General features: G+C 42.6%; 1 protein-coding gene across 5 annotated transcripts in view; it reads left to right on the top strand.

The window, feature by feature from the left end:
* sema6a (sema domain, transmembrane domain (TM), and cytoplasmic domain, (semaphorin) 6A) overlaps window positions 1-12,007 on the top strand; it is a 99,024-nt gene extending 87,017 nt beyond the window's left edge. For all 5 annotated transcript variants that reach the window (XM_047590903.1, XM_047590902.1, XM_047590906.1 and 2 more), the window contains one exon: window positions 7,542-12,007. In XM_047590903.1, coding sequence (XP_047446859.1) covers window positions 7,542-8,704 — 1,163 coding nt within the window. In that variant the 3' untranslated portion in view covers window positions 8,705-12,007. The remainder of the gene's footprint in view (window positions 1-7,541) is intronic.
* The last annotated feature ends 2,549 nt before the right edge of the window (window positions 12,008-14,556 follow it).

Here is a 14,556-nt window from a genome sequence, read left to right as displayed (position 1 = left end):
AAAAAAAAAAAAAAGCCTCCAAGAAATTACATTTATATACCTCTGATTTCCTTCAGGAATTTTTAAAGCATCACGTCGTGCAGCCCAGGCTTTATTTAATCACTTTAGCTGTCATTTTCCTGGAAATAACTTGACATTAAAAGCTATTTTATCATCCCATGGCAATAAAAGCATGATTTATGTTGTGTTGTTGGCATTCGTGTCAACGAGGGCTAGCCAGACAACAGAAATCCCCCTCTGTGTAATGCAATACAGTTGCACAGCACGACTAAAATGTAGCGATGTTCGATACCACCGATATCCTTTCAGGCTGAAATTCAGGCTGGTATCGGCGACACCCGACACCAAATTGTGTTTCGAAGACTTAAAAAAGAAATAAGTGTGTTGAACCCTGAGATGTATCACAAGGTTCGTTCTCAATAGTTTAGTTACTCTCCACTGTGCTCCTACATTACCTCGCATGACTGAAGTATCGAAAGTATCGATATTTTGATTTGAGAATCGATTTTAGAGCATAAAGTCCTAGTATTGAATGTGTTGATATTTCAGTATCGAATCACACGTCACTACTAAAATGATCATATAGTGGAATCAGCACCTCTCAACCAAAACTGACCGTTATAACCTTAATGAGAGCAGCATTTATTGCAGGCCTGTTCTGTTAGAAAGCATTGGTGTGCTGAATAAACAGGTTTATGTAGTGGCTGCAGATCTTTTTTTCTCTCGCGTCAAAACACAAGGTAAAATTTTCTAAATCTGTATTCATGAGTGTCTCCTCGTGGCTGCAGAAGAAAATGACGACGCTCTTTTCACATCTTGGTAATTACAATCCGCAATATCTCTTTTAGCAGCCGTCCCAAAACAGCGCAACATTTTAGACTTCTTTTCCATTACACAAGAGCTACTGTAATTTATTTAGATGTATGATTTTCCCTCCATGCCTGGATTTCACAATAATGCCAACTGTCAAGCTGACAGCTGCTCTGTAAGGGTTATTTTCAGCCGCAGGAATCTCTCTGACATCTGTGTGCCAAGGTGAGGCGGGTGAGATGAAGGGTAGACTGTGACCCTGCTCAGACAGGGATGCAGCATTATTTATTTTTTCATGTCAAAAAGTCTTGATAGCCTGAGAATTTCACTTCATCTCACTTTCCGGGAAGCGGTTGAAGGAGCATTTCACCATCATTACCGGGGATGACATGTCAATCTTAACTGTTGCACGCAGTCACGGAGGATTCGGGGAGACCTGTCGAATTTGCCCAGCAGCGCCAAAGAAAATAGATTTTTTTTATTTTTTGTTTATAGTGAAATTCTGATGAATTTAACCTGCATCAACTTGATTTGGACCAGCTGCCTGTCCCTAGAAGAGTTAGAAGTGCGGGGTTTGCACATACAGCTACACCTGGACAGTTAAAACTCGCGTTTGTCTGCTTGGATAGTCGAGAAAAATGAGTCCAATCACTGGAACAAAACTAAAACAAACAACCGTTTCTAAATGGAACACTTCAGTCACCATTTCCCTCTAATGTAACAAATATCACGTTATATTTCAGCCGTATTTCCTCTATGGTGAGCGAAATAAAAAGATGGAAGAGCTGTTCCTCATTTTTATGGAGACAATTCAAATTCAAATCCTCCATTGGTGGTAAGCAAACAGCTTAGTTGTAAACTCCGCTCAGCCTTAAGTATTAATGTATTTGGCCTGTGAAAGTTTTTGAGGATCCTTTGAAGGTTTAGCACATTGTGATTTCAATGTTAGCAGTTTCATATGACCTTGCAGTTAAATGTTAGGATTTAAGTTAATCCTGTCAAAGAGGATGATAGGACTTATGTTAAAAGTTTGCGGGGTGGCCCTTTAAGGAGGATGAATGCAGTTTATCAAAGGAAGAAAAAAGTAATTAAACAACCCATGTTGGCATCAATCTAACACCTTCACTATTATCTTAAGTAGTGGTTTCTGTTTCAGTGTTTCTTACGTACTTGCCAGAGATTTTGATAGGTCTTTGTGAGGCAGATGAATTATCCGCAGCTCATTGTGGACCATAATAGTGGACTGGATGCTTTCCCAGCATTACGCACTTCCCCAACTGACGTCAAGCCATAAGCCATAATTTCCTCCACTGATTAGCTTATTGTTCTCTCGATTCGCTTTTGTTTTTCGACACACATTCGCTGCTTAGTTTTCCATTTTTATGTTTCGGGCCGTGCCTTTCAGCGAGACCCCCTCAACCGTTGCTGCTGGCCCATGCGAGGGCTTTTGTCTTTCGGCCATGTGAAACCGAATCTCATATCACGGCAGCTCTACCCTTTGTGCCTTCGAAGCTCATCTAACCCACATTCAGCTGTCACTCTTTGCACCGAATTTAAACCGTCACGATCACGACGTCCGCGAGCGAGCCGGGTCTCTGTTCACCAGGTGGTACATTTGGGCCCCGGCATGCTGTGTACTAAAACATTTCGACAATACGATCAACAGTTGCATTTATAATGGGACAAACGGCGACGCATATCAGCACAGACATTAGTCATCCGCAGAGGTCTGACGCTCTAAACACATTTCCTGTAGTCACTGCATGAGAATTCGCTTGAGTGGGTCTCTGTTTGTATAACAGTGATTCATCATGAGTGAATACCAATTAATTGGGGCCAAGATTATTAAAAGAAAAAGAGAGACTTGATTCCAGACATTTTTATTTACACATACAGTGCAGGCCAAAAGTTTGGAAGAAATTCTTACTTTTATTATAGCCAACAGTTGTTCTTTCTTCAAAGTAACCTCCTCTGACCTTAGCTACAGCACAGCATATATATATGAGGCATTCGTAACACAAGGTCTGCTAACATTAATGTACACCTTAAGGTAAAGTGAGGAAAATGGTGGATATCAATAAAAGCAAAGTCTGGTGCAGTAAATACATCCCAATACATATAACTCGCGCTGGTTTTTACAAAAGGCATCGTGTTGCTTCCAAACATTTTCTTTTAATAAACTGTGATAGTTTTTTTCTTTTTGAGGAGCTTCTATCTTCACCGTGGCAACATGTGATCTCACTAAAACACAGAAGGAACTGGATTAATTTTTATTTTAAGAAACCTATCAGTGACAAGTGGAGGCGTCAAACAAGCTGATGGAAAGGAAAAAAAAAATGTTCCCAGGGATTGTTTGATTTGGGTTAATTTCCTGTGATTAAATACTGCAGTCTGTATGCGGGGAGTAGGGTAGGTTAGTGCATCAGTGTTAATACCTGAGGTGCAGAATGATATAATTAGGGGTTTAATTATATCTTAACTGGCTCATCGGTATGCGGCGCACTGACTCTGGATTGTCTGATGAACGTTTTAATATTGAATAACACCATTAACGCAAGTGTCTCTTCAACACAAACATACACAAGACTTAATGGGATAATATCCTAGCAGGGCCTTAAATAGAACTTAATGAATTGCTGTCACAACCTAAACAGCAGAGCTAGTCCCTAACAGGAAATGGAAATCATCTACAGAGTAAACAGAAGGCGGAGCCCCCCTCCCTTAAACTTTTTCTTCTTCTCCATTCCTTTGTTGTCAAGGTTCACTCCTCCATCTCTCAACAAGTGACAGATCAGTGGGTGCGTTTAAGTCTGATTAAGATTTTTATCATTTCGCAGACAATGTCTGTGTAGCGGCGTGGAGTTAGGGGTCAGGGCCCTCTCCGTAACCCCTCTGTGATGTTTAAACGCCTTTGAAGTTTTCCCAACACCAACACAAAGACGAGCTCTGTGGGCTTATGCGAACCACTGCCTCTGAAGAGATTAAAAGGGTGTAAAGAGCGTCTATGTGTGTCAGACAGATAGAGAGCATTCACAAGTTCCAGTCACAGCAGATTACAATGTTTCCGATTTACAAGTTAAGTGCTGCCGACCCCGGCCGGTTTTGACAGCAAGAAATATCTGTGTATCTGAGATATGTGTTTAATATCTGAATGTTGAGGCTCGAGGCGGTGTGAAATTCAAATCAATTCAACCGCTGGGAGAAGTGTCAGACTGCAGGATGCCTGGCGATGCATTCTGGGGCGAGGCAAAAGTTAAAAAACCAGGAGATTAGAAGCCACTGTATAGCCAGAACCCCAACAAGATGAGACTAAAGCAGAAAATCTGCGGGTTTTAGCAACACTTTGATACTTTGATACTTTTCAAGGTCTTGTTGGGGGGAAGTTTTGAAAAGTTTTACCGGGATCACATCGAAAAAGGAGGCACCTCCATTCACAACGCCGACGTCCTGTGATTCAACCGAGACAGCTCCGGTGTCCTCCCCGGCTACTTTCATTCTCTTTGATGTCAGGATGAGAAACAATTCCTCACATTAAAGATGGAAGTCTTCAAAGTTTCCTCCTTTCCCCTCTTATGTGTTTTACCCAAGGCCTAGGGCTAAGTACCTTCTGGAAGTGTGTGAGGGAAGTGAGTGATGTGTGAAAGAGATTTTTTTTTTTTTTTAAATCAGGAGCCATGCAGTGCAGGTTAAATAGAGCTTTAACCTCAGCTCCAACACCCAGAATAGAAGACAAAGATCCAGCTCCACAGTTCACCTCCTTCATCAGAACGAACAGCTTCTCTGCTCCGCCGCCCTCCGCCTTTGTTATTCAATGTGAAATCTGAACGCCCGGTCGAAGAAATTTAACCTTTTGCTGAAATAAATTCACTGTCATGAAAATTCATAACAGTTTTGACTTGCTCTTTCAGCGTGTAAGCACCGTAGACAGAGACGAATGGATGTATTTACATTTAGCACAGATTCTGGGGAAAGAGAGGTTTGCCAGAGTATTTGTTTATGCTTGCACTTTCATTTTGTTACGACTTTTGGAGATTCCCAGGGCTGCTCATCTCAAGTGAAGGTGAATTCCCCCTTCCATCCCCGCGCGGGTTCGCAGAATTATTTAACCCAGCAGCTCTGAACTGTCGCCCGTTTCCACAGGCGTTTCTGCCAAAGCATGATAACTCACAAAGACCACAAGGTCGTAATTACAGCCATCCAGTTTCCACTGGCTGGAACACTTACCATATGGACTGTGAACGGTGTGAAAGAAAACACTCTGAAACTAGAAGAGAGTCAGAAAAGTGATTCATTGTTTCTGTGAAGGAGAGATATAGCAGAAAATATAAGACAAAAAAAAAAAGATCTAAAGCGAGGACAGAGGAAAGTCAACTAAGTGAAAGATAGCGGTGAAGAAAAGTATCTCTGTCGGCCTCCCTTGTAATTGAGCAAGATGGAAAGCAGATGTTACATCAGACGGACAAGCCGCTTGGTCACACAAGTCCACAGCGTAACACTTGTCAAAGCTCGGTGCTTTGCCGCAGATAACGTTCATCACTTCTCACACTATCCACACAGCTGGGCACATCCTTGATAAGAAACGGCCCTGTCCAGAAAAGAGGTTTTTAAAGCTTTTGTTTAACGTTAAATGAGGTATGACTGAGCTGTGTGTTGTCAGCACTCTATTAAAAAGAAAAGAGAAGCTTTGTTTTTACAATGAATGAGGAACGACCTGAGCAAATGTAACGGCTCTATTTTTTTTTTTCTTTTTCCATCCCGTTTGAGCTTTAAAGTCCACATAAAGACCGAGGCATCTCTCCGTGCTTTATTTCAGCGAGAGAAATGGGTTTTAAGTCGTGTCGCCGGACTAATGAAGTATGACTACAGCTAGTGAGGATTATGGATGTTAGCTTTAAGAGAGTCTGGATTTCAGCTCCATGAGAACAGATTACCACGCTGTCTCTGCGTCTGTGTTATGTCTCGCCGAGGAGACACAAGATATTCTCCAAGTACATCCTCGGTGACACAGCCGAGCTGAAAAGCCAAACATGATTACCCAGCGCCTTCAGGATTTCAGGGAATTATTGCAACTGGCGCTTTTGTTTTGTGGCATCGTCCGTTGAAAAATTACAGAGCAAATTGAAACTCTGACGATATACAAGAAGGAGGAAGAAATTCATTTGTGGGAACAGCAAACCATAAAAAAATAGACCAAACTGCATCAATTTACTTCATGAAAACTTTACATTTGCCTTTTTTGTGTACCGATAGTAAGCTACAGTGCAAAAGTAATTTGTCCTGCAGCAAGTAGCAGCAGAGTGCTGAAATATGTGTGATATTATTTACAATATTATGATACGATGCCATACGAGGAGGAAATTGTTATTTCTGTCAGAAGAAACATTAAAGTAGAGAGATTTTACTAATACAAGTCAATGAAAAGACATAAATCGAGGATATTACACAAACACGGTGATTCATTTATTGGCATCCACTGGAAAATTCCTGTTGCATGCAAAGGATATTTTATTTCTGAAGTTGAATTCCATTCATGCATGTGTTTATTTTTCTAAGTCATACCATTCAGATTGACTACAGCCTCCATATTTTCTGCATTTTATAGCTTTTCATGTCTTTTTTTCTTTCTTTCTTTTTTTTACGACCACCAAACAGCATGCGCTTGGTATTTCTGGAACCCTTTCACATGTGTTTTCCGTACACCGAGTAATACATATCGTGATATGGGGCAGGGCACACGTGAAACCGAGTCGCATTATCAAAAGCAGCAGTGGGAGCTTTTTTTTTATGTGATGTAGTCCACCTGCCCAATGTCGCGTCCGACGCGTTATGAATCTCTGCCGCGCATTTAACCCGAGGAAAGAGCGCGCCGCGTTAGGCGTCCACACTCATCAACAGGCTGGAGGTAATCATCTGCGCGTGGGAGGCGCGCGTGTCCGCAGTCACGTTTGTGCGCGTGCAGATTATTGTTGACCCTATTTTATTACGCGCCACCTGCTGCTCCCCTCTCGCCCACCTCTAAAATACTTCTCAGCTGCCTTTATTGAATTATCTTTCATTTCGGCTCTATCGCCGCCGCGTCTTTGGCAGCTTTTTGGAAGTGACGCTTTCATAAGACACTGATGACACAGCTCATTGGATTTAGCACCGTTTTTTTTCTTTTTTTTTTTCTTTTTTTTTAATGTATTCACTGTGATTCATGAGATTGGATCCGAGCTTTATGAAAAGTCTGCCATTTGCATGTATGAGAAGAAAGGGTCTGGGTATTTCAGACTCCTTTATCTGAGCGCACATCTTTTTTCATTCCAGCAGAAGGTTTTTATCTGGGATTTAAAATGTGAATCATAATCACTCCTCCAAAACGCATTTTCAGTCTAAGATTGGATTTTTTGAGAAATATTGAATGTTGCCACTTCAAGCTACCGTTTATGCCCCTCTTTTTTTGAATAGATGCTCCTTATGATGGGATAAACCGTTCTTCATTTGCGTGTTTTTCATGAAATTATTTAAGCCTCTAATCTTTTTACCCAGAAAATATCTTTTAATTATTGTCACTGAAAATTGTTTTCTATTTTTTGGTTAGTCTAATAATACCATACCCAGCAGCTTTTATTTTTATTTTTATTTTTATTTTTTTTCTTGGAGACAAGTTCCTGCATGGCATCCTAGCTTCAGTGTCATCTCTCCTTCTCTTGGTCTGCTAGTCTGACTGTCATTTCTGCATCTCTCTGCAGGTGTGATCCGTGAAAGCTACCAGAAGGGTCGCGACCAGCTTGTTCCTGTGACCCTGTTGGCTATCGCTGTCATCCTAGCGTTTGCCATGGGTGCCATCTTCTCTGGCATTATTGTCTACTGTGTCTGTGACCACCGGCGGAGAGACATAGACCTGACAGGCCGCAAGGAAAAAGATAACCACCACCTCCACTCCCGCCGAGGATCCATGAATAGTGTGACCAAGCTGACGGGCCTGTTTGAGACGCAGGCCAAAGATGGCCGCCCTGAGGCGATCCTCACCCCTTTGATGCACAATGGGAGGCTGACACCAAACGGGAAGATGCTGATAAAAGCGGACCAGCACCACCTGGACCTCGCTGCTCTGCCAACCCCTGAATCCACCCCCATGCAGCCACGTCGTAAGCCCAGTCGGGGAAGCCGAGAGTGGGAGAGAAACCAGAACCTCATCAATGCTTGCACCAAGGACATGCCCTCCATGGGCTCCCCTGTGATCTCTACGGACCTGCCGCTGAGGGCCTCACCGGGGCACATCCCCAGCGTAGTGGTCCTGCCTCTGCCGCAGCATCAGCACCAGCTTCAGCCTCATCTGCAGCAGCATCAGCAGTCCCACCAGCATGAATATGTGGAGCAGCCCCACCACAGCGACATGAGCATGGGCCACGGTGTCATGGACGACCAGGGGGCCACCCTGGAATACAAGACAATGAAGAGCCCATGTCACAACCTCAACATGGTGGATCCAGATGGGGTGCTGCCACCTCGCGTGCCCCAAAGAGAGGCCTCTCTCACCATCCCTCCCGCCGTCCCACAGATGGGCAAACGCCTGGAGGTCCACTCGTCGGTCTACGGGCTCCGGAAAGGATCAGCGTCCGCTGCTTCCGGATCCTCCGCCCTCAAGAAGCACAACACCAACTCATCTAACTCCTCCCATTTGGCGAGACATCACAGCTTCAACCGCGTGGAGACTCCACCACCTGCACCTCAGAGGGTGGACTCCATACAAATGACAGCACAGGGCATATCTCTGTCACGGCAGCCTGGAATGAGCTCCTATGGTTCACTGCCTCGAACAGGCATCAAACATCTCAAGCCCGACGTCCCTCCCAAACCCTCCGTAGTCTCACTCTCAACAAAAGTCAAGTCCAGTGACTCCGGCACATAGTCAGCTCGCCAGTCCAATGTGAACAGACAGCAGTGCAGGGTGTTTTCCTAAAGAGAGAAAAAAAAACAGGGAATACTGTACAACTTGCATCTCCTTTTAGTGTTTTTTTCTTTGTTTGTTTTCGGTGTACAATACAGTGGAAAATGAAACACGATTTTTTTTAAGAAAACACTTTCTTTTTATATAAATATGTAAATATCATACAATGGTTGTTGTCAGTTGTTGCCGTCATCGAGCTCACGCTCTGGCTGGCTCCCAGTTCCTCTGTAAACCACGCGTGGGAACATGTGCTACTGAAAAAGTAGGAGACGAACACTCGTCCTTAATATTTCATCCATCGACACCCTGTAGCATTCAAGACTGTGGCCCTCTTGTTTGTGGTGTCGTCGGTCACTCGGACTTGACTGGATACTTTATCACGCCGGTAGAAGCACATAAAAAGACAACGCGGGGGTGTGGAGATTAATTGTTGTACAGTACCTTGAGGACTGGAGAATCTGAGCAAACAAGCACTCGGAGAGTTCGGACTGAAAGAACAGACGGCTGCCTGAGTTATGTCGGAAACTGTGAAAAGCCTCTCAGTGTTACAGCAATCAAGTCCCGCCTGGGTTTGACTCGAAGCCGGAGAAATCTTCTACTGTACTGGTTACTGAATAACACATGACTGTTAATACTAATAGCTTGTTGTATTTATTTTTATTAAGTGCTTTTGAAAACGAAACAGATTGACTTTCTAGGCTCGGAGAGAGAGAGTTACAAAGAAGAGATCTTTTAATATTAATTAATCAAGTGTGAGAAAAAAAAAAATATTTAAAGTCATTAAACTGGAGCCAGTAGAACTTTCTTGTTGACTAAAGGTCCGCTAGGTCTTACTGTGTACTCGATGGGACCTGCAGCTTGAGATACACGTCGCCTCTGTGATGAGGAGGAGATATTTATTTAAACTGTGCCAGACCAGGACTTTTACCTTTACAGACCAGAATACCTATTGATTTAGACCAATCATAACTAAAGACTCCTTGAATCTCACCCTTTCACTCCTCCAGCGAGCATCCCCTCCCCTCCCCTCCTCTCCCCCACCCTCCCTCAATCAGCACTGTGGTTGCGTGTGAGTCAGAAACATTTGTCCTGACTGGTTTGCTGGGGTACCGGTGCCGTCAAAGATCACTGATGCATGTTGCATATGTAAGGGAAGCACCTCTAGCAACAGTGCAGGAATCTGCGTTCACACAAAAGGAAGCTGTAGGTGAGGCTGCAGGAAAAAACAAAACAAAACAAAACAAAACAAAAAAAAAAAAACAGAGCGATGCCTCCGTCTCTTCTAGTGGCATCACACAGATGAGCAGGCGAGAACAACAAAAAAAAGAAGAAGAAAAACTCTAAAAACATCTGTATTGCCTGCTTCTTTATCCACATGTAAATTTGTGCCTTACACCCTAAAGTAGTGACAATGTTTTCTTTAATAGCTGTTAACTCTGTCTCCTTGTTGTATTTTTTATTTTTTATTTTTCTTACGTCATGGTATTTCCCTGGTTTGATTAAAATGCAATTAAAGAATGTAGGTGTTATTGTTGTAATTCTGGTCCCTAGACATAACACACTTAACGTCCGGGAGGGAGGAGAGGAAGGAGCAGCCCCTTTCTTCTTCCACTCTTTCCATCTGGCACCTACACACAAACACACGCACGTATACACACACGCACACACACACACACACATCTTTGTGGTTCATTTCTGATTGTGCCATTAATGCGCTTAAAAGCAACCCTTTATGTTGTGCTGGCAGTGTCGATGAAGACGTTGTGAGTGTTTTTGATTTTCTATTTTATACAATTTAAAAGTCCTGGTATTTGTTTCTACTTTTTTTTTTTTTTTTTTTTTTTTGCTGTCTGTTTGGTGTGATGGTCAATTGACTGATTAACTGAACAATTAACATTTGTTACTTGAGAAGGCCAACGTATGTGTATCTTTCCGGTGCACTGCAATAATAATGATGATGATGATGATGCAGCGACGACACCGTAGCTAGCGCGAGATACGCATAAGAGCACCCAGTGTACCGACGAGGTCCGAGGCTTCTTATGTGCAACGTAAAACATTCATTTGTTAGGCAGCGCATAAACAGGCTGGTTCCTGTGAAGAAAGTTGACATTTTAAAACAACAATATAAGAAAAGAAAAAAAAATTGTACGTTACTTAACCCCCTTTTTGTAAGAGAAAACCCAGTTTGAGGAAGTTTAGAGATATGTTTTTATGTCGGCTCACTAACTCTCATTATGAAGGCCTTATGAGTGGCTGAGAGTTTGACTAATCTGACCTTTTTTGTTTTTTTTACTTTTCCTTTTTACTTGAGGATTTTTATTTTGTCACCCCTCACCTAAACACTTAAATCAGTGGAGCACTCCCTTAGTGTTGTATGTGTAGATAGGTAAAAAAAAGTTTTCTTGATATCAAGCAATTTTCCGTTTCTCAATGGAGGAAAGCCAACTACGTCTCAATCCACAGCTAAAATGAGAAGGACATGTAGGATCTGTGACCTGAGTAACACGTGTACAGAGACGCTTGCGGGGTTCGGGTTGCAAATGACGCAGTCGTGAGCGACGGATTAGTTAAAAGCGTCCCGGTCGAAACCTGATCTGGGGTCAGTTCTTAGTCGGTTCTCCCAGTAATTAATTAAAGCTATGATCTCCATGATTGCGAGTAACCCACGATTAGCATTAGCATGAAGGCCTCCACATTTCCAGAACGGTGGACACAAAAGCGCCCTATTTGCACCCATTCAGAGCATTCATGCATGAACTGGCACCTACTACAACTGAAGATTTCTTGTTTTGAAATCTTCAGTTGCGTTGGATCCGAGTGTGAACAAGAAACCGGCCTAGGGCAAAAGGTTAAACGTTCGCATCCTGCCCAGACGAGTTCATTTAGCTGCGGGTGCAATTAAGACTCGACAACATCGCAAAGCGTTTTGACATCAGAGTGAAGTTTTAAAACGAGACTGGATTAGGTTTGACTGTGAAGGCTGCTGTGGACAGTGAGGTTCTTTGGTGTGTGCCTTTTTGTCTTTCACCCTTGTTATAATACACTGCTGTTAGATGCAGATCTCTCAACTCTCTTCTCAACTTCTCAAACTTTTGAACTTTGTAAGCTTGTAAGATATTGTGACGTCACAAAGTTTTTTGCCCTACTCTCTCTCCACTTCCTTAACATCTGATTCACAGCTTAATGTATGTTGTAAAGAAAAAAAAACTCTTTAATTTAATGCAAAATGTAATAAAAAAAAAAAATGAAAATAAAATTCTTGTCATGAAGACTGTGCTATGTCCTTGACTGTTTCAGTTGTTTCTCTGTTCAGACTGTTTTACTTTACACCGGGAACATCTTTAGTTGTTGAGTTTTGCGCTGGGGGAAAACCGAGTTTCAGTTTTCGCGCAGGATTTGAAGGTTCTTTTGAAGGAGAATCCACTTTAAGAAAAATATTGTACTTTTCTGACCTCAAATACACCATTCTCCGTTCCTTTTAAAGACACCACCAACCCCTCGAGATCTGAGATACATTTCTTAGGATGAAATTCGACTTCTGATAAAAAAAAAAGCACGCATAAGTGGATAAAAGAACTTTATACCTAAGTGAAGAGATTTCTTAAAGTTCATGTTCAATGCGTGAAATGAAGACAAGGCTATGAGCAGCGTGGCGAGGCCTGCACTGTGAGTACAGGAGACACGCTTTTAAACCAGTTGTACTTAATGTATGGTAGAAATTAGCTGTCCAGAGTGCTGAGTACATTTGACGTAATCCATTAACTCCAATATGGGGAATCAATAAAAGCTCCAGGGATCCTATAAGGGAAGCTGAGACAGAGAATAAAGGGAGACCAAGACGTAGGTGATAGTTTATTTTAATTCAGTTTAAAAACCCTGCAATTTCATCAGCTACTGCAGAATATAAATTGTTTAAACATCATGAGGTGAAATCATTCAAGTCCTACTCAAGGGCAACACAGTGGAAAATGTGGTCTAATACACCGACCAGCCACAACATTATGACCATTAACAGGAGAAGTAAATAACATTCATCATCTTGACCTCACATGTACCACTCACCTAGACCGGACCAGACACCTCCACCAAATAGCAATTGCACTCCTCTATGGCAGCAGCCATCCACAGCGGGATGCAGCCTGACACAAACACACACACACAAAACAGTTTAGAAACTCAAAAAACAGCACAAGCTGGCCTCCAAATTCACTAGATCCCAAACTGATCCAGTATCTGTGGGATGCACTGAATCACTGATGATATACAGAGGATGAGAGCAGCGGTATGGGAGAGGGACATCTCTGTGGAGCGCTTACTGTGAGTGTCTTTTAACCCAGTGTTTTAGTTTACGTACGCACACTCACTTGCCACTTTATTAGGTACCCCTGTTCAATTGCTTGTTAACTCATATAGCTAATCAGCCAATCACATGGCTGCAATTCAATACATTCAGGCATGTAAGGTGATCAAGACAACTTGCTGAAGATAAAATCGAGCATCAGAATGCAGAAGAAAGAGGATTTAAGTGACTTTGAACGTGCTGTGGTTGTAGGTGCCAGACGGGCTGCTGATCTACTGGGATTTTCACACACAACCATCTGTAGGGTTTACAGAGAATGGTTTAATAAAAGAGAAAACATCTAGTGAGCGGCAGTTGCCTTGTTGATGTGAGAGGTCAGAGGAGAATGGGCAGACTGGTTGGAGATGATAGAAAGGCAGCAGTAGCTCAAATAACCACTCATTACAACGAAGGAATGCAGAATACCATCTCTGAACGCACAACACGTCAAACCTCGAAGAAGATGGGATATAGCAGCAGAAGACCACACCGGGTGTCACAATCTGTCAGCTAAGAACAGGAAACTGAGACTACAGTTCACACAGACTCACCAAAATTGGACAATAGAAGATTGGAAAAACGTTGCCTGTTCTGACAAGTCTGGATTCCAAGTGCGACATTCGAATGACAGGGTCAGAATTTGGTGTAAACAACATGAAAGCATGGATCCATCCTGCCTCATATCAACGGTTCAGGCTGGTGGTGGTGGTGTGATGGTGTGATGGTGTGGGGGATATTTCTAGGCACATTTTGGGCCCCTTAGTACAAACTGAGCATGGTTTAAACGCCACAGCCTACCTGAGTATTGTTGCCGACCATGTCCATCCCTTTATGACCACAGTGGACCATCTTCTGACGGTTACTTCCAGCAGGATAATGCACCATGTCACAAAGCTCATATCATCTCAAACGGGTTTCATGAACATGACAATGAGTTCACTGTACTCCAATGGCCTCCACAGTCACCAGATCTCAATCCAATAGAGGAACCTTTGGGATGTGGTGGAACGGGAGATTCGTATCATGTCAATATGGATCAAAATCTCTGAGGAATGTTTCCAACACCTTGTTGAAAGTATGCCACAGAGACGTATACATATATATATGTCCTGTGTGTGTGTTAACTCTGTGGATCTGTAAGCAAGACACAAGTGCTGGGGCTGGGGGCTTCAGATAGATTTCCACTTAACAGAAAACGAAGTTGGCCTTTATCTCAGGGGCCTGGAGACCAAAACCAAAGAGTGGATGTTGGACTTACATTTATGAAGTGTGCACAAATAAATGATTAATATTATCAGGAGGTTTTCTTATACAGGAATGTAATGTGCACTGCAAATATCAATACATAAAGCCGTGGCCCGTGGTCTATTTAGATTCCATATGAAAGGATTGTGAACATAAAAGTGCTAATGTCACCTCAGTCACCTTTCTCACTGTCTGTAGAAGACAATGATCAAACAAATCTCAACAG

The sequence above is a fragment of the Mugil cephalus genome, chromosome 8, assembly GCF_022458985.1.
Source record: "Mugil cephalus isolate CIBA_MC_2020 chromosome 8, CIBA_Mcephalus_1.1, whole genome shotgun sequence".
NCBI lineage: Eukaryota > Metazoa > Chordata > Actinopteri > Mugiliformes > Mugilidae > Mugil > Mugil cephalus.
Note: the sequence above shows the minus strand (reverse complement) of the source record. Positions and strands in the feature narration are given on the sequence as shown.